Raw genomic sequence first — 22614 nt, 5'->3', positions numbered from 1 at the left:
ATTAGGTAAATTGTCTCCTACAAAAGTTGCTTTTGTTCCCTGTTTTCCTAAAAGATTAACTTGGTGAAACCACTCATCATATTTTCTTGAACCTCTTTCCTTGTTAGCAACCCATGCTATGATGATAGAATAGTCCTGAATACAGAGATCAATTCAAAGATTCAAGAGACTCAAGAATTTGGTTCATAACAAAAGCTTTGGTTCTATAGCGAAATCTACTGGAACCTTTTCCAAATGGTATGATCTCCAAGGGCTCTACAGTTTCCTGGCTGTCCCAGGTTACCTAATGAATATCCACCAAAAGTTTTAACTTTATATAACCAAATTCCTACCTATTTCGGATTGCCTGATGAACATTCATCAAAATTTTAACTTCACATAACCCATAGGAGGTGTCTCCACTCCCAATTGTTTTCTTGGAACTGTAAGTTTCATTGCAGCAAGAAGAACTCAAAAGTGTGACCTTGAAGGCATCAGTGATGGAAACCCAGAGGTAGGGAAAGAAGTGTATCCCAAATGGCTTCAATCTCCTTTTATCCTTGAAAATCCTGGCAATCCTTGTTCACCAAATAATCCATATCAAAGTGAGGTTAGCCATGTGCCAAAATATCCTGCCTCTCAAATGACAATCAAAATTTTTAAGAAGAAAATAATCAACATATCCCCTTACTCTTAGGTTGTATTCAAAGTTCAAACAATTCCATCACTTCTAGATAAAATAACTTATGAGAATTGGTCATTTTTGGAAAATACTAAAAAGAATGTATTAAAATAAAATTTATTATTTCACTTTTCAAAATGAAAATATTCTGACACCACAGAAATGATAGCTGTAAAGTGCTATATTACTTAGATTTCATGGATAAATACTTAGAAACAAAGATATCCTTTGTATAGAATTGATGAACATACATGGATAAATATGGCTTATTTTTTACTCAGATTTCATGTAATCTGTTCATATCATATAAAGGTCATGTCATCTTCTATCTCTAACCATGCCTTGACAGTTATGGCAATGAGCTTGCGGGTCCATGTCCTAGTTGGCTCAATGTTTTGTTAAAGTGACAGACCATTAGGTATTTTGTTACCCTTTAAGTATAGCCACAATAATAGCAGACAAAGAGAAGATTGCATCTTGGGTTCTAAATCTTCTAGTAGTCCATACTCTTTCTTTCTTTTCCCCCTCAAATTTTATCACTACTACATGAATTAGGATAAAGATGTTTATATAAAGTCAAATAATAAAGATGTCCATTAGTTAATGGGGATATGCATGAATTCAACACTACTCATATGTGAACATTTACGGCTTTTGGCATCAACCTTCACTAATTAATTATTTTGCTTTTTGATTCTCATCTAGAGTTTTTATTCATTTTTTCTCTACTCATATCTAGGGTTTCCAATTGACAACACTGGTCAGAAAAATATAATAGATAACAAGGTTGCAATTAGTTTGAGTCTACATTTTGTATCTATAGGGTTTGGAGAGCTATATATAATCAATGTAGCTCATGTAGTTTGTAAGACTTCAAGCAATATGATTGGTGTTTTGAGAATTCTAGGGATGTGTGAATCTTAGGTCTGCTTGCTGAAAAGATTGAACATGGTTCTGGGTTTGAGGATTTTGTTCTAGATTGGAGTTTAGAAGTTTAAATTTTTATCGATTAGGGACCTCAGAATTATGGGGTTTACTAGAGTTGGGTTTCATTAAGGTTTTTTACATGAACTAGTGCTTCATTCCGTTAATTTGTGGTAATTTACTGTTAAGCATACACTAGTGTCTTGCTGGATTCAGATTTCATCTGGTCTTTACCACTGGGGATGTATTGAGGAAAAATTAGGACACATGGGGTTTGATACTTGAGCATACTAGGTTTTTGAGACTGGAGGCAAAGGTCTTGTTAGAGACATAGTTAACATACCTCCTGTCATTATGAAGAGATATGACCCATTTGGCAAACCATCTTCTTGCCCTGATTGACCGATCTTGACTGTCCTTCCAACAATACAAAATCAGCCAACTCTACATTTCGGAAGGTGGGAACCTTCTTCCTGGGTTGGAACCTAGATGAATTCTCCCCAGAGATGGCAAGAAAGTCTAGTAACATTTCCTCTTCAAGGCCCCTCTATTGCTTCTTTAGAGTCCTAAGATTCTCCTAGATCAATTCATAACCTCATCTCTACGTCACAAATTATTCATTTTTTTCTATAGATTTCTTTCCCTTGGACTTGCCATCACTGCTGCCATCAATCTTCCCATACTTACATCATCCGACAGAACCAATTTCCTCTCATCGCTATTTACAGCTATATCTGTTTTTTCCTTTTACCTCCAATCCCCTTCTGAGTGCATCTCTCCCTTTCTTTTGCTACATTTCTCAACCAAAAACTTAGCTTCCATTCTCAAAACCTTAGAACTCTGTAACTTCAAATCCTTGTGTTTAAAAATCCTCAAGAATTCCCAACAATAAATACCAAATTAGATCTAGGGCCTGCAAAACATCAATTTGTGCTCAGAAGTTAAACTGAACAAACAGAGCACTTTCATGTAAGAGGACCATAAGAAAACCAATTGACAAAAAATCAAGTAGACCCAATAACTGTAACAACCCTAATCAATAACATTTGAAACTAAAATCTCTAATCTGGAACAAAATCCTAAAGGCCCACAACCCCATTCAATCATTTCAGGCAGTAGACAACATAACTCATGTGGTCCCTAGAGTCCTCAAAGTGCTGAATGGTAACACTTGAAGGCTTCCAAACTCCAAAAACCTCATTGATTCATTCTAACTATACAAACCTAAAAAAGGCAACAAAACTCTAATAGATACAAACAAAAGACTCAATGATATGTAACCTATTAATCTATCATATCTTTCACCTGTTTAGTGGACCAAAAACCCTAGATACAAATAGAGAGAAAAAAAAAAAAGAAGCAAATGCTGATATTGAGAAACCCTACATGATCACCACTAAAGACTAGTAAATTTACATGTAACTGAATTAACCCATCAAAGCTCTACAACCAGTTTATGATGGAAACAAAGAAAGGCATGAAGTCCCAATAATTATGAAATGGAAGAATTCAAGAACAACCTAGAAACCAAAGCTACCGAAAGCTAAAGGTTTGATGTTAGGAAGCACTGATTTTCCAAGAAAAGCCTCTGATTCTAAAGATTAAAAAATAAATGTAAATTTCTTAAAGAATTGAAGCTACTAGGCAATGATATAGGAAAAAGAAAGATGCCATGACTTTATATATGCAAGACAGGCCGATTTTTAACAGCATGGGATTAAACAAATACAAATGAATGGGAGGGATAAAGGGTGCCATAGTTAGCATCTTTACGCTAGTTAATATTGTGCCTTGTGGGGAGGAAAGTGTTGCATTGAGACTGCAGAGAGCATGTTGTGTTACCTAGAAAAAGAGTGGCAATATCAAACTACCAATTTAACCCAAAAAAATCATAAGTTGTTAGGTAATGAGCCAACAATATATATTAAACTGACTAATACTTGGGCTAAAATAGCCTTAACAACTCACTTTAAGGGCATCCTTCTCTCACACATGGGTTCAATAAATCAGAGGATAAACAAACTTTGAGGTTCAAACCAAAGTTTTAACAAAAACTAAGGCTTTATACCATATATATTTTTTTTGATAAGCAAAAAAGAGTACATATATAAAGACACCTAAAAGGAGCATGATGTATACAATATTCACCCAGGCTAAAAGCCTAAAACAAGGAGAGAAAAAGCAAAAAAGAAACTCTCTCCTTACTTGAAGTTCAACTACTGTACAAAATCAAACATTGCCAAAGGATGGTTCTGATCCTCTATATACATCCCAACCCGTCCCAAAAAAATGCACATAAAATCAGATTTGATTGTTTGATCTGACTGCTCCACATCATTAAACACCCTCCTATTTATTTCTTTCCAAAGAATCCAAAACAAACACAAGGGGGCAGCCCTCCAAGTTTTTTTCCTCTAATTGTCAATGAATGAGCCATGCCAACTCAGCAAATTCCCTTTAACTGATGAGGGGATGACTAGGATCATGGTATGAAGCCTTCATTTTTGGAGGTCTTGGTTTACAAGAGCTGGGTTTTCTCAAGTTCTCATTTTTATTTTTATTTTTTACTTTCTTACATGAAGTAGTGCTTTGTTCCTTTTATTAGTGGTAATTAACTGCGTTAATATTTTTCCACATTATGATTTCATCTGGTCTTTATTGCTGGGGATTTATTGACAAAACTCAAAACACAAGGGTTTGATGCTTGAGCATACCAGGGTTTTGAGACTGGAAGCTAAGGTCTTGGTTGAGAAACATAGGAAAGAGTAAGTGAGATCTATGACATTCAAAGGTACTGCAGGTAAAAGCAAAATGCAAGATGCAGCTGCAAATAATGATGTGAAGGAACTGTTTCTGAAGGATGAAGTAGAAGGTTATGGTGATAGTGGTAAGTCCAAGAGAGAGAAATTAGTAGCAGAAAAGAGGATATTTGGGAGGTGGCCAAGGAAGGTGGTTCCTAACTTAAGGTAGAAATTGGCTGACATTTTTAGTGAAAAGGCTGTTGAAAAGAGAGTCATATTCTAATGGTCAGGGTCAAGAAGATGTGATGGTTCAAATCATTTTAATAACTGACAAGAGCAGTCACAAGATTGGGGCTGGTTAGAAAGAGGATGGTTTTGAGGCAAGCCAGGTTTCAGCTCAAATCCATGCCTGGTAATAGTTCCACCCTGAGAACTGAACCAGAATTGATTAGAAAGTCAAGGGTCAGGATTATGACAAAGACAGTGCAGAAGCATTGAAAGATGGTTAAGGAGGGTGACGCTGAACAACTGAAAAAGAGTTCAGGAACAAAGAATAAAAACATCGAAAGAGGTTGTAAGAAGGGAGAGTTCAGAATTGTGGAGGAAAAACCAGCCAGGTTAAGAAAGTGGAAGACCAAGTTGTGAAAGTTAATTAGGGAGTGACGTGGTGGAAGAACGGGGATGCTAGTTATACTTCTTGTAAAGGCATTATAGGTATAAATCCATCATGGAAATAACCAAGGAAGCTATTGTAATATTGAAAGCACAAGCTGGAGATGGACCCCATCTCCTAACCTAACTCTATTTCCTAAATTTGCAAAGTAGAACTGGTAGCAGAACATCATGGTTCCTTCAAATCTCAGCTGATTTTTAACCCCCAAATTGCATGATCATGAAAGAAAATGTATCCTGACAACATATACAATCCAAGGTTAAATTTTTAGATGGTGTGAGGAATATATATATATATTTGATAACCGAGGAACCTTCCATGGCCAAGCCCTTAGGACTCTCCATGGGGACCCAAACCTCGGGGTGTTGACCGCCCCCAGATGGTGTGAAGGATATCCAAAGTAAGAGTTTAGAATCTTGACTTTGCACTCGGGAACCCAGGAAGTCAACTTAATCAGTGAAACCAAAAGATTGTGGAGACATAAATGCATCAGTTAGTATCCAATAAGGCAGAATATAAAAAATGACATGTAATCATCCAAGTGCACACCATGAAAGGAGGTAGACAAAGGAGAGAAAGGTATACGAGTGAAAAAAAAATATATTCAACCACTAAGCTGTGTCTCTCTCTACTACTACTATCATTATTATTGAACCATGAAAGCAAGTAAACAAAAGAGAGAAAGGTATACAAGGAAAAAAAAACTATTCAATCAGTAAGCAAAACTATTCAACCAGTAAGCTGTGTCTCTCTCTGCTACTAGTAGGCAACTAAGACTTTTCCTAACTTGATAAGTCAGAGAGTCATGAGTGGTGATTCTGTGGCCATTTTCTGATCTCTTGCAGGCAAGATAGTGAGGCTGCAATAAGATCAGCCTGGAGAACCAGACGAGAACCAGCCAGGAGATTTCCAGCACCTATAATTTAGTGCCACTAGTGACAGCCTAACTTGACAAGAGGAGCACAATCTGGACACTCAGGGGTCCGCACCACAAACATGGAACCAGATCTGTTCAAGAGGTCATGCACACTGGAGGCTATGAAACTGAGGTGTCCACCTGTCCATGGCCCCACAGAATTGATAAGACTGCTGGATTCAAGAATTCAGTGCATATATAGCTAACTCAAGCAAAAGACTTTGGACTAACTAGTTTGGAATATTATAAAGGGGTTAATGGCGTGCTCATTCACAATTGATATTTTAAGAGAGGAGACACATCGGGGATATTTCATGCCAAAGTTCAATATTTAGGATGGAACTTGAGACCCTGTGAACCATGTGATGCATTCCCATCCAATAACCCAAGTGCACACCATAAAGGGGGTAGACAAGGGAGAGGAAGATATGCAAGAAAAAGAAGAGATTCAACCCGTAAGTGTTTTTTTTTTTTTTTGGGCAACTAGGACTCCTCAGAACTTGATCATCAGAGTACATGAGCCATAGATGCTCTGGCTGTTTTCTGCTGATCTACAGGTAATGATGTGGATGGAAAGAGATCAGCCAGGAGAATAACCAGCCATTTTCATCTACTACATAGATCCTGACTGGGGGATCAATTAAGTCATATAGAAACCAAAAAATAAAAGCAAGAAATGGGAAAATACAGAGACAAAGAGTGAGTCATTGAAAAATGTAATTAACCTTCTTCCCATTTCAAATTTGCAAGTAAATAATAAACAATCACAATTTGATGATCTTCTAATAGAAAAGATATTCACATTATCAAAGTTTTACATGGAGAAAATAACAAATTAATGCAAGAAAAAAATGTTCTAACCCTTTATCACCAAGTTTTGATCATTGCTGCACAACTATGCCTACACAGTCATAGAACTTGACAACTCAACATTGCAGTATATTTCACGTGTGTTAGGTTTTTCTAGATTTTACTAATTAAAATGTGTTTACTACATGTCAATATTGATGAGGATGGAATCTGATAATACAGTTTGCTGCAGTTCCAATTCACTTTAGTAAGATGGCAATAGTGGATACCAACACAAAGATTTTGCATTCTTTGATCAAAACCAGAGTGGTTATATAGATATAGAAGACCTGCAGGATACATTTAACTGATGAGTGTTGCCCCATTGCCTATTAATACCCACCTAGGTCTTCTTTGATGCAGTTATAGATAATTCTAACATACTGTATTTTGTTTCTGATGCCTTCAGTGTTTTCTATGGACATGCATGTTCTGTGACCTAGTATTCTGTCTTTGAAGCATGAAATGGACTTCTAATCATCTTACATAATTCCCCATTAATCACACATGACTCAGAAGGCATCCTTTCAATTTGACCACCCCATGTTCTCTTCCATAAAGCATGATTTGATCATTAAACTGTTGAAAATTTCTGCCTCAATGTGATCATACATCACTGCAATCACATTACACTCAAAAGGTACCTCTCCCCTTCATCCTGCTCTGTCTTCCATATTGTCCTGCTCTTGTTTCTCTGCCATCTGTTCCATACCCATTTCCCATTTTCAAAGCACCTCCACAGTCCATCCTCACAATCCAAACAAAAAGGAAAAAAAAGCTCACCTTTTGGAGTCTGTTCTATCTCTTCACTATTTATCCATGCTTGCAAAAATGGTAATCCGACCTTGTTCTCAATTTTTATTAACTTGAAGGCCACCTAAGTCATAGGATATTTCTGCAACAATCAGAACAGATTGGAGAGAAAACATCCAGGAATGTTCAAGAGTATGATTAACAGCCTCAGCTTAAAGTTGATCAGGTATGAATAGTTACAATTGGCCAATGAGGGTTGAAGAACAAAAAACTTAAAAAAACAATGTGGGAAAGAAAGAAAAGGAAAAACGATTTTCTTTTTCTTCATTGAGTTTCTGAAACTATTAACATATTATTTTGAAAATTTCCCCTTTCCTTCATTTGAAGTTTGAAGTAAGATACAATCAAGGTTAGGGTCTCAATTTCTTCTCAAGTAGCTGTGTTTTCGTTTTGTTTGTTTTGTGATAGTTGTAGGATCAGGTGAGTTGCAGCCATGTGCTGTGAGTGACAGGAACTGCCATTGGCAATTGTTATATGAATCTCATAAACTGAAGTTGCACGGGCAGCTCCATTCCAGCAACATGAAGTTTACAGAACCTCAAAGAACAAACATGTGGATCCAAACACCATTTGCACCACTTGGTAGAACCACAGCCAAGTATGGAGGATGATGAGGCTCTTTTTAGAGGAAGCTCAAGAAGGAAGAATTTAACTTTTGGAATGCAAAAAAAAATTCCCCAAATGGATGAATGAATTTAAAAATATATGGTTGGAAATGGCATCAGTATCAAATAGATTCCTTCTGAAAATGGCTTAACTACCATATAAAATTCACTCTCTCCTTTTAACTGCAAGGTCTGTCCCCATCTTAACTCTTGCTCCACTCAAACGGCCATGAAGAATCAACCAAGCACATATGCGAATAAGTGTGGGTAATAGGACCACAGACTCCATGCGCTACTATCTCAATTTTTTATTTACTTGACAAGTAACAGATCAAAAAGGATTTTGTTACCCTTCTAAGCTATTTCCTTGACTGTTGCAAGTAGTAAAACAGGTAAAGTATTTGATGCTTTAGGAAACAGCATGAAATCATTACCAAACAAATGAATAAGATATCTGCTCATCACTTTAAATATCTTAGTTTCAATAAACATTTTGAATTTTCACTTTCATAATACTTTAGCTTTTAGTAAGAATAAAAACATTCCATGTTTTGGGTTTTCATTTGACATTCCTCTATATAGGCAAAGATAGTATATCAACAGGTGCCTAATAAAAAGAGAGCACAGACAACATTTATCTTTGTTGTTTGGGAATCCACGCTAAACTTCTAATTTTTTTCATTCTTCTTGGCTTTTTTGTTGCCCACATAATTCAATTTATTTTGGGTTTTAGTTGTACAATTGGTATACTTCAATATAACCTGTTAAATTTGTTTTACTAAAGTTTCTTGTTAAAATACTAACTTGGTCTGTCAACTTAAGATTTATGACTATTCTAATTTTATATTACAGAGGAAACCCAAGTCTTGAACAGACATGTGGCAGGAAAGAGCACACTAAAAGCTCCAGGGGCTTGAATCCAAGCCAAGAAGTTGAAGTTACAAGAGTTGAAAGCTACAAACAACGCTTGTGATAATGGGATCCAACACTCCAATCAAAAAAAATAATGGGATCCAACACTGCCATTTGGTGACACATGCCTTGGTCTAATTTTTGGCCTTTTACTTTAAAGAGATTAACCATGGTTTGAGGGGGCAAAGGAGGGAGAAAGCTGGCATAAAAGCTCCAAACCTAGCAAAAGAATGTATAGACAAAAACCCTAGCTGTTAATATATGAGAAAACCCTAGCTGCCATTTAACCATGTTTTGCCTTCTTCGATTTTGACTTTGAAGTGTAACCACCAAAGGTTTTCCGATGTTTCTTTTCACAGTATCTGGAATGAGGTATTAAAAACTCCTATAACTGCTAAAATAAGCTATGTAAAAAACCCTAGCTACTATTTAACCCAACTCTCTTCCTTTTTTTTTAGTTTCCTGATTCTGGTGTTAAAGTATGTACATTGAAACTCCTTTTATGTGATTTTTCAGGTAAGTAGCAAGGGGTATAAATCCTAAAAACCTCTCCCATCAACCAAAATAAGGTACGTGCAAAAACCCTAGCCTCCATTTCACTCACCTCCTTACCTTTTCCTGACTTGGGCGTTGGAGTGAAAAATATCATCACCTGTGATAGCTCAAGGCCCAACATGACTCAATTGCGGAATTGGGGCATCAGGGATACAAAATCCTCTCTAACCTATCAAAATAAGGTATTCACAAAAACCCTAGCAGCCACTTGACCTACTTTTGTTCCTTTCTCTGGCTATGACATCAGAATGCACACACCTAAGCTCCTTTAGTTTGTCTTTTTAAAATATCGAATGAATAGCGTAAAACCCCTTTAACTTTTTTTTTTTTTTTTTGATAGGCAAATAAGAGATTATATGATAGGCAAATAAAACCCCTTTAACTTGATAAAGCAATATGCACAAAAACCTTAGCCACCACTTAATTTACCTCTCTTTCTTTTTCTGAATTTTGTGTTAGAGAGTACACATTAAAGCTTTTTTCATGTGACTTTTGTAGATATCATGGTTGAAAGTATCAATTGAGACCAGTATGACTCAGCCGAGTCATATCCATCTTCGGCATGGCCATGATGAGTTTAAAGAATTGTGCACCAAGGAATTCGCTATGAGGTAAACAAAAATCTCTAACTTGCAAAAGTAAGTATGAGTAAAAAACCTAATCATCACCTTCCCTTTGTTATTTTAGACATGGGTGTTGAAACTAGAACTTTCAGAATGCTTTTTGTAGGCACCTTGAGTTCAAGAAGGAGCATGACTTGATTTTGGGGCAAGGGGAAGGGGTATGGGTTGGGTTGGTAGGGATTAAGATTATAAAAACCCCTTTAACTTGTCAAAATAAGGTAAAAATCTAGTCCCTGTTTAACCTACCCTTTTTCGTTTTTTTGACTTTGGTATTTAAGCATACAATTGAAGCTCCTCTTATATGTCTTTTGCAAGTACCCAATAAAAATATAATTTTATAAGAGCCGTTTAACTTGCCAAAATACGATATACACAAAAACCATAATTGCCATTCAATATGCTTTTTTTCTTTTTTTCTTTTTTTTTTTTTCTTTTTGAGTTGGTGTCCATTTTATGTAAGGGCAAAGGGTACTAAGACCCTCTTAACTTGTTAATAAGCTAAGCAATAAATAAACAAATAAAAGAAAATGAAACACACTCACACACACACACACTAGCCACTACTTAACCTACCTCTCTACCTTTTTCTTTGGCATCAGTGTAGACCTACTAGACCCACTTCGGGATGAGTTTTGTAGGTACCCAAACAAGATTGTAAAAACCTCTCTAACCTGGTAAATAAGGTATACATAAAACCCTAGCCACCACTGACCTAGTTCTTTTCTTCTTTTTAACTTGGGCCTCTTGTGTGTACACAGAAGCTCCTCTATTATGTCTTTATAGGTACTTTCATGAGCTTGAGGCTTGACATGACCAAAGAAGAGTTCACCTTCCTTATTCCTCAGGATTAGAGTACCAACAATACCAAGTTTTGCAGCATTTGATTAGGGATTTAAATATTGATTCATTTTCTTTGAATTTTAAAAAATTTAGTGTATTCTTTCTTAATACATTTACTAGTTGTAACTCTTTAAACATTTTACTTCGTTGGAGTTAGTTTAGAAGTCAATTGCAACATTGAACTTTTTATTTTAAAATGAGTAGCATTAGAAAATAAATTTTTATGTTATCTTTATTTCCAAATTGAAAATTCTTTTTTGCTCTTAATGACCTCATATATTTAGAAAGCTCAAAGATTTAATAACAGTAAAGATCTCTCAGATTTTGTTATACATCCTTATCAATTGTTTGGTGTTCCCTAATTCTCTTTTTCTTTTTTCTTTTGTAGGGATCACATTTTTAGTATCTTTTCAAAGTCAAGATCAAGATAATCTTTTTCACCTTTCACATTTCTATCGATTGAAATAAGTGTTACCTCCTTATCAATTGTTTGAGATTTTCCATAATCCTTCATTTTGTTTCGTCTTTTCTTTTGCAAGAATCAAATAATAAAAGGTAAAAAAGAACTTTTTATTCCTCATATTGATCAAATAAAATGTTTTTTGTAGTTTTCTTTTTTGGTTTATTGATTTGATTAAGGGAATGAGACGAACACTTCTTTTTCCTCATTGTGTTTATTCAGAATTTGGTTATATGCCTATTCACATGGCATTTTGAGTTTTGAGGGTTTAAAGGGGAGGGGGGGTGTGGGTTGGGTGGACGGGGTTTGCAGTTTGTGTGGGGATGGGGCTGCACATGAATCACATGTGAGGCAGGTTTACATGTTATTCACTGGTGGGGAAGAGCCTTGGCTTCATATACATTGTTGTTCCATCTTAGTAGTTATTTAAGGATAACTGGTGAGTTAGCCACTCCAATCAATTGGTTCTGTTCAGGAATGACTATGGTAGCTAAACAGTGTACTTCCCCAACAAGTTACAATGTATTTACCAGGGACTATTCAATAGTTTCTATCTATTTGTTAATTTAGCACTGTAAGTGAATTTAACATTAGAACTAAGTAGGGGATTAGGCCCTGATTTGGGTGCATGAGCACCCTAGAAATCACTATTTAATTTTAAAGTTTTATATTTAATAATTTTTCATTTTTTTCTGCTCCTGTATGTTTATGTTCCTGGACTTTGCCTAATGCCATATATTTCTTACACAAGTAACTTTATTCTAGGCATAAAGTCTTCAATCGATTGTAAACTGTAGAACAACAAATAAATTTTTTTGACAATAGAATCATAGTTCAAATCATCAAGAATAAAAGACTGAGAGAAGAATAAGTACATGAAAAAAATGCTAATACTTTATATGCGTCTACTAAGAGACATGTCACTGGCCAATATTTTGTATTGATGTACATATCAAATGTAAAATTTTCTCTTGAAAATTAAAAGAGTACTCAACTAACTAATGTTTTATTTTGGGAATTTAACTTTTAGATAAAATATTTCAGTAAGAATGTTCATATTAATGTAAGTAGTTTCTCAATATCCTTATATGCATCAATTCAGTTTTGTTACTTTTGCCAAATCCAGAAAAATAAGTGTATACTAGTATAGTTATACCAAATTTAAGAGCTAATAATTGTTTATTATGAACCCACTAAGCAAGGTTGTTCACTCAATAAAGAGGCATATACCTTTACTCTTCATGTATAAATAAAATGAATCTTTCACAAAGTTCTGATGTTAGATCTCTACAAGAAGAGAGGAGATATTTGGTGTTCTTGTGGCTAACAGATACAACTTCAAGAAGCCCATTCAGCTTACTTCTCACAATCTCAAATGTTTAGAGGTATGCTTTCATATAATTTTGGTTATAGTAGTGAACTTGATACTCTAAATCCTCATTTATTCAATTTGGTTTTAAGAAAGAAAAGTTGGCAATATATTCATCTCTAGTTCTATCTATTGGCATATAGTTTTCAGGATTCTTAGGCGAATTTCCATGTTCATAACTGCAATCTTATTTTATGCACTGCCTTGATTTTCTTGATTAAGATTGTGCAAACCAAGCAATCAAGCAGATTTTTAAGGTCCAATTATTTGGCCTTAGGTGGAAACTCCTAGGCTAAGCAGCCTCTCACAGTTTCAATTCCAAACTTTGATTGGTCACTTCATGTTAGTAGACATTAAGATGATTATAAACATGTTTTAATCAGAGAAAAAGATTAAACATAGACATTGATATAAACATTTTATCAACAGCGAGAAAAGACAGACAAACCATTCCAACAGAGTCTCAGGTCAAGATAAAAGAGTGTACATAATGTTAAACTCGGTCTTCTACCTTCTTAACATCGTTAGCTTTCCTCCTCTGTTCAGAATACAACTTTTCATCCCTCTGAGCATTTCTTATTTCGTCTCCGAAGACCTTTTTCAACTGTTCTGCATCACCCTCCTCAACAGAGTCTTCTGATTTCAATGTTTCTGCACTAAACTTACCACCATCCTGATCCTTGGCTTTTTTCTTATACTTGGGTTTAGTTCTCAGAGTGAAACAATCACCTGGAATCAATTAAAGGTCAAACCTCTATTGCCCCAATACAAATCTTCTTTCTCATCATCTCGAAACTGAATCTTATGACACCTTTTGCTATTATCAAATGACTAACCTGGCCAACAAACCATCTTCTTGAACCTGACAATTGACTTTCTCACCAACAATCCTTTTAATATCATTCTCAGCCAAATCTACCTTCTGGAACATAGGAACATCCTTCCTTGGCTGCAGCCTCAGTGAACTTCTCTCTGTCCCTGACAAGAAACCCTGTCCCATTCCCCCATCAGCACCCCTCTTTCGCTTCATTGGAATCTTAGACTTCTCCCTGGATGGAGCATTATCACCCTTTATAACTTCATCCCCACTTTCCAACTTACTCTTTTTTGCTGCAGATTTCTCTCCCTTGGACTTACTACCACCACCAACAATCTTCCCACCATCTTCATCCTTTGCAGCCAATTCCTTTTCATCATCCTTACAGCAACATTTTTTTTTTGAATACCCCTCCTTGTGGCCGATCTTGCTTTCTTATTAATCTGCTTCTCAATCAAGACCTTAGGTTCTGTTCTCAGAACCTAGAGTCCTCAAACTACAAACCCTAGTGTTACAGTTATCTTCAAGACGTCCTAAAGAGTAAATACGCCATGAGATCTGAATCCTGAAAAAGACGAGCAAGTGCACAAAAGCTAATATTACAAATAAAAGAAACAGAGCAATAATACATATAAAAGACCATTTAAAGAAATCCGTCATCAAACTCAAGTAAATCGTAGAAACTCTAAAGACCTGAATCTACGATGTTTGAAATTTCCATACAACAACCCAGATGGAAAATGCAAAATCCCAACCAGCAAACCACAGAACACATGCCATCCCTGAAGTTATCAAAACTCTGATTGAACATTTGAAAACTTCAAAACTCCACAAACCTCATAGCCCTTCTAACTGAAGACACTAACAAACCCAAAAACCCTAGTTGATAAAAAGTTAAGAATCTCAAACAACACACATCAATCTTAATGGATTCAAAATCTTAACAGAGCATGATAACAGTGACCCAGGGTTTTGAAAACCTCAGAAAGTGATGGGAATTCCCATTTTTTTCAACCTAAAAGATTCTCTTAACAGACTACCATTTAGAAGGGAAAAAAACCCTATTCATCATAGGCTACTAAACCACCTGCAACCCAATTAGTCAGTTGACCCAATCTGAACAGTGTTATGGAGGAGGGAACACAACGCTAGATATGAAGCACCAAAAAAATAATTCATAGCATGCAAGTAAAACACCCAAATACCAAAACCACAAACCTGAAACCCTTGCATTTGAGAAAAGCCTAGATTTTCAAGAAAACCTCTTCCATGGAAGAGGAAAATAAAAACTGAGGGGGAATCTTAATAAGAGAATTCTTCTCACCTATACAAAATCCCAAAAATGAAAACTCTCAAACTGTCCGCAACCTTATTAATCCATTGTATCTTATCCAGTCTGAGTTGTGAATTGAAAAGATTAATAACCCATGATACAGAAAACCATTGAACCAAGGGTTTTGAAAATTTTTGGAAGCAAAGGAAAATCATCAATTCTTTCCATCCAATAGATAATCCCGAAAAAAGAAAAAAATAAACAATTTAACCAAATAGATCATGATTTAACAGAGAAAAGACCCAATTCATACACAAGACATCTAATTGATCACACCCGAAGATTATTAAATTTATAAGCAATTCAATAGCCCATTTTAGTTATCTAACATGAAACCCAAATGATATTGAAATGAAAAGAATCAAGAAATACTCAGAAACCAAAACCAATAAATCTGAGGCCCTGGCTTCCAAACACCCTAGTTTTCCACAAAAAAAAAAAAAAAAAAAAAAAAAAAAAAAAAACTCTGACCCTGAAGAGGACATACAAAACCCAGAAAAACGCTTGAGCAATTGAAGCTAACAGGCCATGATATAGCAAGATAGAAAAAAATAAAAAAATAAAAAATAAAAAATAAAAATAAAAGGGATAACCCACGATTTAGACATGCTAAAAAGCAAGTTCCAACACCTAAGGGTTGTAGCCTTGAAGGAACACAGAAAATAGTAGTGAATACCTTTGTGGCAATTGAGATTGTGCTTGGGTCTGGGCTTTAATGTGGGCAGAGATTTGCATTGCATAGAGAGCACAGCCATGACATACTGAAGAAGAGCGGGAACTGTTTGTGAGATGTTGATTTGTTGCCTACGTACACATCCTCCTCAAGACAGTCAACTCTAAATTTTTCTACACTTTCACACACACCATCACTTTGGTGGGATGACGTTTTCAAACCCACACACCATATAAAAATCGCTCATTTTTATTAAATATTTTAGTGGAATAATTTTTTTAATTTTTTTTAAATTCATTCACCATATTATGTACTTTACAGGAGAGCTATTGGTCATTTATATAATTGAATTTATTGGAAAATTATTTAGAAGAAAATCTAACTGAAAATTCAGTCAACCTACCTCACACATAGGTCATGTTATTTTTCAAAGAAAAAATCCTTGTGCAAAGATAAAAGTACAGACCTAATAAAGACAATAGACTGCTAGAAAAAGAAGTATTTCTTGTGGGTTTATAACTCATTGAAAATCTTTGTTTTCATTTCATAGTGCAAGCCCACTCAGAGACAACACAATCCAAATATAAGCAATCAAGTATACATGGAAAAAAAGGGGGATTTGGGGAGAGAAAAAAGTTGACTGATGAATTAAAAAAAAAAAAAAGGGGAAGTTTTTCAAAAGAAAGTCTGTACAGTGGAAAATATTGGGCACCAAAGAAATAGCTCAGAACTCTACTGCCACTAAGCCAAAAACCAAAGCAAATGAAGTTCACGTGTCACATCTCACGAACAATTCCCGCTCTTTTTCAAGCTGACATGGCGTGTTCTCTGTGCTCTCAATGCAAACCTCTGCTCACATTAAAGCAGAGACCTAAGCACAATCTCAAGTCTCGACTCGCACAACCCAGAGTTACTTATGTATTACTATAAGTCCATAACGCTCCCTTATCTCTTTCTCTCCTTTCTTTCTTAGGCTTCAAGTTGTGGCAGCTGGGAAGCTTGGCTCTTGTGCATGTAAGTTGTGGGTTGTCTTCTTCTTTGCTCTATCCTACCTTTTAAGCTTCAGATGCGTAGGGTTTTTCTGGGTTTTTTTTCTTTTTCTCTTAAGAATTCTTCTGGGTTCTTAGTTTCTTTTAAGAATTCTTCTGGGTTTTGCTTTTCTCTTAAAAAATCGTCGGGGTCTTTTTTGCCCTTACGAGTTCTTCTGGGTTTGCTACCCGGAAAAAATTCTTTTGAGTTTTCTTCTCGGTTTGGAGTTCTTCTCGGTGTTTATTTTTCTCTTCCGGGGAAGAGGTTTTTTTTTTCGGTGTAAAGCTAGGATTTCTCGAATGCAATACTTCATATCTAGGGTTACTCTTCCCATTTCAGAACCCTGTTTGGATCAGTTCAACTGGTTAATTAGCTTGTAGGTGGTTTAGTACCCTTCGATCAATTAGGGTTTCATATGTGAATTGGGTTTTCTCCCCCCTTGCTAAAATGATAGTCTGTTAGGTTAAATTGACTACGAGCGTTTTAGGGTTTTCTTTGGGTTGAAAAAATTGGGAATTTCTTCACTTTCTGATATTTTCAAAACCCTAGGCCAATTATTTTCTACCATGCTCTGCAAGGGTTTTGAATTCGGAAAGATTGATGAGTGTTGTTTGAGATTCTGAACTTTCTATCAATTTTGTGTTTTGTGGGTCTTTTAGGGTCTGGAGAGTTAGAAGGGTTATGAGATTTGTGGAGTTTGGAAGATTTCAAACTTTCAATCAGAGTTCTGATAACTCTAGGACGACATATGGTCTGTGGTTTACTGGTTTGGCTTTTACATTTTCCATCTGGATGGTTGTTTGGAAGTTTCAAACACCATGGATTAGGGTTTTTAGAATTCTAGGATTTACTTGAATTTGATAACTTTTTTTTCCCCTTAATGGTCTTTTTATATGTATTATTGATATGTTTCTTTGCTTTGCAGCATTAACTTTCAAGTACTTGTTGGTCTTTTTGCAGGATTCACATCTCATTAGGCATTTAATGTTTGGGATGTCTTGAAGATAATTTTAACTCTAGGGTTTGTAGTTTGAGTACTCTAGGCCATGAGAATGGAACCTAAGCTCTTGGTTGGGAAGCATAGTAATAAGAGAGCAAGATCTGCAACTCGAAGGGGCATTGGTGGTAAAACAAAAAACGATGTAACCATAAGTGATGATGTAAAGGAATTGGATACAAAAGTTGAACTAGATAGGAAGGTTGCAGTTGGTGGTGGCAAGTCCAAGGGAGAGAGATCTGCATCAAAAAAAGGTAAGTTGGGAGGTGGGGATGAAGTTTTAAAGGGTGGTGGCAAGATTCCATCTGAGGAGAATTTTAAGACTCCAATGAAGCGAAAGAGGGGTGCTGATGGGGAAATCGTACAGGCCTTTTTGTCATCTACAGAGAGAAGTTCATCTAGGCTGCGGCCAAGGAAAGATGTTCCTACTTTCCGGAAGGTGGAGTTGGCTGAGAATGATAGTGAAAGGATAGTTGGGAAGAGAGTCAAGATTTATTGGTCAGGATCAAGGAGATGGTTTGTTGGTCGTGTTAAGGCATTTGACCATGACAAAAGATGCCATACAATTCACTATGAAGATGGTGAGAAAGAAGATCTAGATTTGAGGCAGGAGAGGTTTGAGCTTGAAGTCTTTCCTGGTGATGGTTTCAACCTCATAGTTGAGCCCAAGTCTGAGAAGAAAGTCAAGGCTTGGGATGGTGTTAAGGACAGTGCAGAGAAAAATAAAGAATCCTCAAAAAAGGCTATGAGTGGGAAAAAGGTGAAAGTTAAGGTAGGAAATGCCAAACCAATGAAAAGTCCCGTGAAGTCAAAGAAAAAGAGAACAGTAAGAGCTACAAAAATGAACATGTCACTATTAAACAGAAAGGAAGAGACCAAAGAGGAGGCAAACCTAACTGAAAGTGTTGAGGTTGATGTTGAGCATGATGAAGTCAAGACAGATACACTGCATAGTGAGATCATTACTGAAAAATCTGCGGAGGTTAATTACCTGGAGAATGACAAGGCTGACTCTCCTGTGAAAAATGCTAGTGGAAAACATGGTGAAATTTCAGCCCAAGCTACGAAACCAAATTTCAATAGCGAGAAGGGAAAAAGCTGCTTGGATGATGGTAAGATCAGTGGAGAGGCAGGTGATGATGCAGAAAAGCAGACAGAGACTGAGAAGAAAATGGGGTTCAAAGATGCAATGAATAAGGAGTGCTCAGATACACAGGATGTAAAAGATAATATGGTGGACCTGGCCATGGATGTGGAAGTTTCTGTTCATCCTGAAGAAGTGGAGGAGAAAGTGATACGTGGAGAAACCAATGTGGAAGGACCAGGGGGTGTTAATACTGAGAAAAGTGCAGATGATATCCAGGGGACTTGTGATGTAGCTGTGGATCTGCAGGTGAGCCAGAGCAAGGAGGTAAGTGGCTCTGCTGGAGATATGCCCAAGGATGAAAGCAATGATGATGCCGAGATTCCGAAACCCCAACCAACAGAGAATGATCCAAAATTCAAAGAAAGTGAGTGTTTTTTCCATTTTCCCCTGAAGAATTATATATGTGCGCAATTATATCTCTTGCTCAATTGCATGTTGGGATTGGGTGTACTAATGGCTCATTTTGCACTTTGTTTTGTTTTCTGGGGTCTCTTTCTATCTCTGTGTTTTTTTAGTACACTGCCTTTGTGTTGTTTTCCTGTAAATGACCTTTCCTCAATGTTTGTCATGTATTTCGATTTATGGAAATTTTAATTGTCCAAAACCTTGAAGGTTTTTTTTTAAAGTTCCAGAAAGAATTCATTATCATGATTGTCATGGTTTATGTTGGCACATGATTTCCTGAAATTAATGTTTTTAGAGTGGCAAACTGTCTTTGCATATATTTTCTTTCTAGCTATATGCTTGAACATTAAGCTGTCAAGTTCTGTAATTGTGTGGGCTAACTTGTGCAGTAATGTTACCAGGCATGGTCATGACCTGTTAGAATGTTTTTCCTTCACAACTTTGTCCTTTTGCACTTGTATGTGGGCATGTATGTTGGTTTTTCTATTTTACTTCAGTTATCTTCCATCCAAAAATTTAACATCTGATTGGTTTATGTTGTCAGGATGTGTTTTCTTTTCACAATTGTAAAATCACTTTGGAATCAGAAATTTCAGTTGAGATTAGGAGATGACTTTACCCAGTTAGGTCATACGATGTACAAAAGAGAGCCCATTGTGGAAACTATATTGTCCAGTTGTTTTTATCTGTTTCTAGTGGAAAAAGGAAAGTGTCTAAACATGGATTTTACAATTTCATGTTGTTGTTGGTCACTTCCATTTGGTGGTTCATGTGTATTATCTATTTGGTGCTTTTATTGATCTTATTCAACATTTTCCCATGACAAAATGCTTTGTATTCTGAACCTTGATCGGAGTTGTGAGGAATGTCTGTGCAGGCTCTTTTTGGAGTCTGAGGAACCAAAATTTTGTATTGGGTCAATAGCTGGTGACCTGAGAGAATTTTATGTTCATCAATATAAGACTGCTGTTTTGACCAATTCCCTTGCTCATTGCAGCATCAGAATTGAGTTTCATATATTCTTTGTGCTACTACTATCACCATTCAAATATCATTCATAGTAGTCTCACTTTTAGGGAGATGTACACTTAGATCCAACTCAATAAAGCTGTATCCCAGATGCTTGGGTTCAGTCATATGAACTCTATTTTGCTATTTTGCTCTCCCACAGCTGTATCTCTTATTAAATCATATGCTCCCCCATGTCTTCTGCTCAGCTTAAATCACACTGTTTTATTCTGCCTCGGCACTAACAGTCTAGAACTTGAATCAAATCTGTTCCCCTTCTGCAATCGTTTTACTTCATTGCACATCAGGAGATCATCTTGTCCTCTCTTTACACCTCATTCATCTCACCTTCCCCATTTTTATGGATAACTTTCTTAACTGCCCAACGTTTCACACCACAAAGCATGTATGGTTTTCTTGCTGTCTTGTGAAGTGTTCTCTTTAATTTGACAGTTTTTATTGATCACACTACACTTTTGAAGCACCTCTATATTTATGCATCTAGATTTGCTCTCTATGCAGTGTTCTCTCCAATCTGCATTGCACCTTCTCATGGATGATAGATTTTCAATAATTAAAATTGGTCAGGTTTAGGCGCCTCCAGGATGACTAAAGTCTTGCCAATCTATGTTCTCATGAAACTCTTGTGTACAGTTCTGTGATGGAGTTCCCCTGGTTTATCTTTTAAGTGACCTTTAGTAGAATGGATATACTGTCTGAATTCTACTTATCATCATACCTTTTGATTCGAAAACATCTTCCCTAGTTCTAACTTTGGATTGACCATGTATCTATCAAAAAAAAACTTTGGATTGACCATGTGCTCAACATCCAAAAATTTTTGCTTGCTTACTCTTAACGTAAACAATATAAATACATTAATAGGAAAAAAACATGTCAAAGCTATTGAAACACAATGTGATCAATTGGATTGTCTTTCTTGATTATGGTCCCTGTTGTAACTGATAGCTGTCCTGAGTCTTGAGATTTAAGCGGTATATTCTTTGAGGTGACCCCTTCTGCTAAACTTGTGATGTTTATCAAGATGAAAGAGGTTGTGAAGAAAGCCTCTTTTCTCTCTTGCTTGCTTCACACCCCCTTCCTCCCTCCCTTCCTCCCCCTGCCAAAATTCACCATTTCCACACTGTAAACTTGGTGTACACTTAGTATCGGTTGCAGGAAATTGTGGGTTTGCTTGCTTTAACTTGGAACTCAATGAATATGATGCTGATACTTGTTCCTTGCTCTGGTATTTCAGATGATGGTGGAGCTCCTTCATAAATGAAGCCGGTTTGCAGCAACATGAATGGGGGGTATAAGCTGGGTTTCATCAGGAGTAGCCGATTTAGTTAGAAGATGCTTGACCTCATTCCAACTTTGATGAATCTTTGTACCATCATCACCTCTGTTTCTGCCTTTCTTTTGTTAAGTTAACTGCCTGTTTATAGATTACCAACTCTCCATTTCAGCTTCTGTGCAAAGTACAACTACCTAAGCATTAGATGTATGAATTATGAATCCTGCTAGTTTATTATATTTATCTACTCCATTTTTGCATCATCATGAGTTTTCCCCCTACATATTCCTGCAAATTCAGCCACTCGCTGCCACTGGGAGACCAGCTTCAGATATTTTGGAGGGAGGGCTTCAATAGCCCACTCTGTTATTAAACTTATTATGATTGCCCAATCCTTTGTCTTTTGGCTGCTAGCCTGCTAGCCTGCTACCCTTATTTATCGCTGTATAGTATATACCCATTTCAAAATTCAGTTCCTTTCATTATTATTTTTTGTTATTATTATTATTGTGTGCCAATTTTTGTTGTCTTGGCTTTAAAGAAGATTAAAATTGCAAATAACTTTTATGAAATTTATATAAAGGTCCATTAGGTGCATAACAGTTAAAAAGTTTGTTTTGTCTCATAAGGGTGTCTGTTGGGTTCTATAATCCCAAGTTTGTTTTGTCTCATAAGGGTGTCTGTTGGGTTCTATAATCCCGATACAACGATGTTGTATTTACATAAATTATTTTTCTTAATATTTTTTCTTTTCTTAATACTTTCTACTACCAAATGTAGATGAAGGGTAAAAATACCAAAGTGAGGTTATATATATATATATATATAGATATATGTAATTTTAGAAATATTGAATTTTTTTTTTAATATGACTATTATCTTATCCCTTTTCATCAAATATGTCATCTTTTTTAAATAACATTTTCAAATTTCAATTCTCACTAATCATTAATAAATTCAAAGTAAG

The 22614-nt window shown here is 36.0% G+C and overlaps 2 protein-coding genes across 4 annotated transcripts; one reads left to right on the top strand and one right to left on the bottom strand.

Moving 5' to 3' along the window:
- Positions 1-31: 31 nt before the first annotated feature.
- Positions 32-15961, bottom strand: LOC117915637. 3 transcript variants are annotated; one of them, XM_034831251.1, is made up of 4 exons: positions 15768-15960; positions 13778-14323; positions 13453-13670; positions 5334-6056 (listed from the first exon to the last, which is right to left on the bottom strand). In XM_034831251.1, the coding sequence occupies exons 2-4, from the start codon at positions 13842-13844 to the stop codon at positions 6036-6038; spliced, it is 306 nt and encodes a 101-aa protein (XP_034687142.1). In that variant the 5' UTR covers positions 13845-14323; positions 15768-15960; the 3' UTR covers positions 5334-6035. The 3 variants fall into 3 exon arrangements, 2 of the variants coding, with proteins under 2 accessions (XP_034687142.1, XP_034687143.1); XM_034831252.1 differs by lacking the exon at positions 5334-6056 and adding an exon at positions 6700-7659 and having other exon boundaries at positions 15768-15961; XR_004651426.1 differs by lacking the exon at positions 5334-6056 and adding an exon at positions 32-557 and having other exon boundaries at positions 13453-14323; positions 15768-15959.
- A 588-nt stretch (positions 15962-16549) lies between these two features.
- LOC117916454 (midasin-like) lies at positions 16550-21910 on the top strand. The gene is made up of 3 exons (XM_034832506.1): positions 16550-16778; positions 17754-19301; positions 21609-21910. Exons 2-3 carry the CDS (start codon positions 17840-17842, stop codon positions 21629-21631), a joined length of 1485 nt encoding a protein of 494 aa, XP_034688397.1. The 5' UTR covers positions 16550-16778; positions 17754-17839; the 3' UTR covers positions 21632-21910.
- Positions 21911-22614: the final 704 nt, after the last annotated feature.

This window comes from Vitis riparia, chromosome 6 (assembly GCF_004353265.1).
Source record: "Vitis riparia cultivar Riparia Gloire de Montpellier isolate 1030 chromosome 6, EGFV_Vit.rip_1.0, whole genome shotgun sequence".
NCBI lineage: Eukaryota > Viridiplantae > Streptophyta > Magnoliopsida > Vitales > Vitaceae > Vitis > Vitis riparia.
This window is presented reverse-complemented; position numbering and strand designations above follow the sequence as displayed.

Bases quoted from the DNA above. Each gene is read 5' to 3' on its own strand.
- LOC117916454 (XM_034832506.1), top strand. From the start codon at position 17,840: ATGAGAATGGAACCTAAGCTCTTGGTTGGGAAGCATAGTAATAAGAGA. The intron at 19,302-21,608 runs GTGAGTGTTTTT...CTGGTATTTCAG, and splicing joins TGATCCAAAATTCAAAGAAA to ATGATGGTGGAGCTCCTTCA.
- LOC117915637 (XM_034831251.1), bottom strand. From the start codon at position 13,844: ATGATATTAAAAGGATTGTTGGTGAGAAAGTCAATTGTCAGGTTCAAG. The intron at 13,671-13,777 runs GTTAGTCATTTG...AATTGATTCCAG, and splicing joins GAAGATGGTTTGTTGGCCAG to GTGATTGTTTCACTCTGAGA. The intron at 6,057-13,452 runs GTAGAAGACCGA...GGCCATGGACAG, and splicing joins AAGCTAACGATGTTAAGAAG to GTGGACACCTCAGTTTCATA.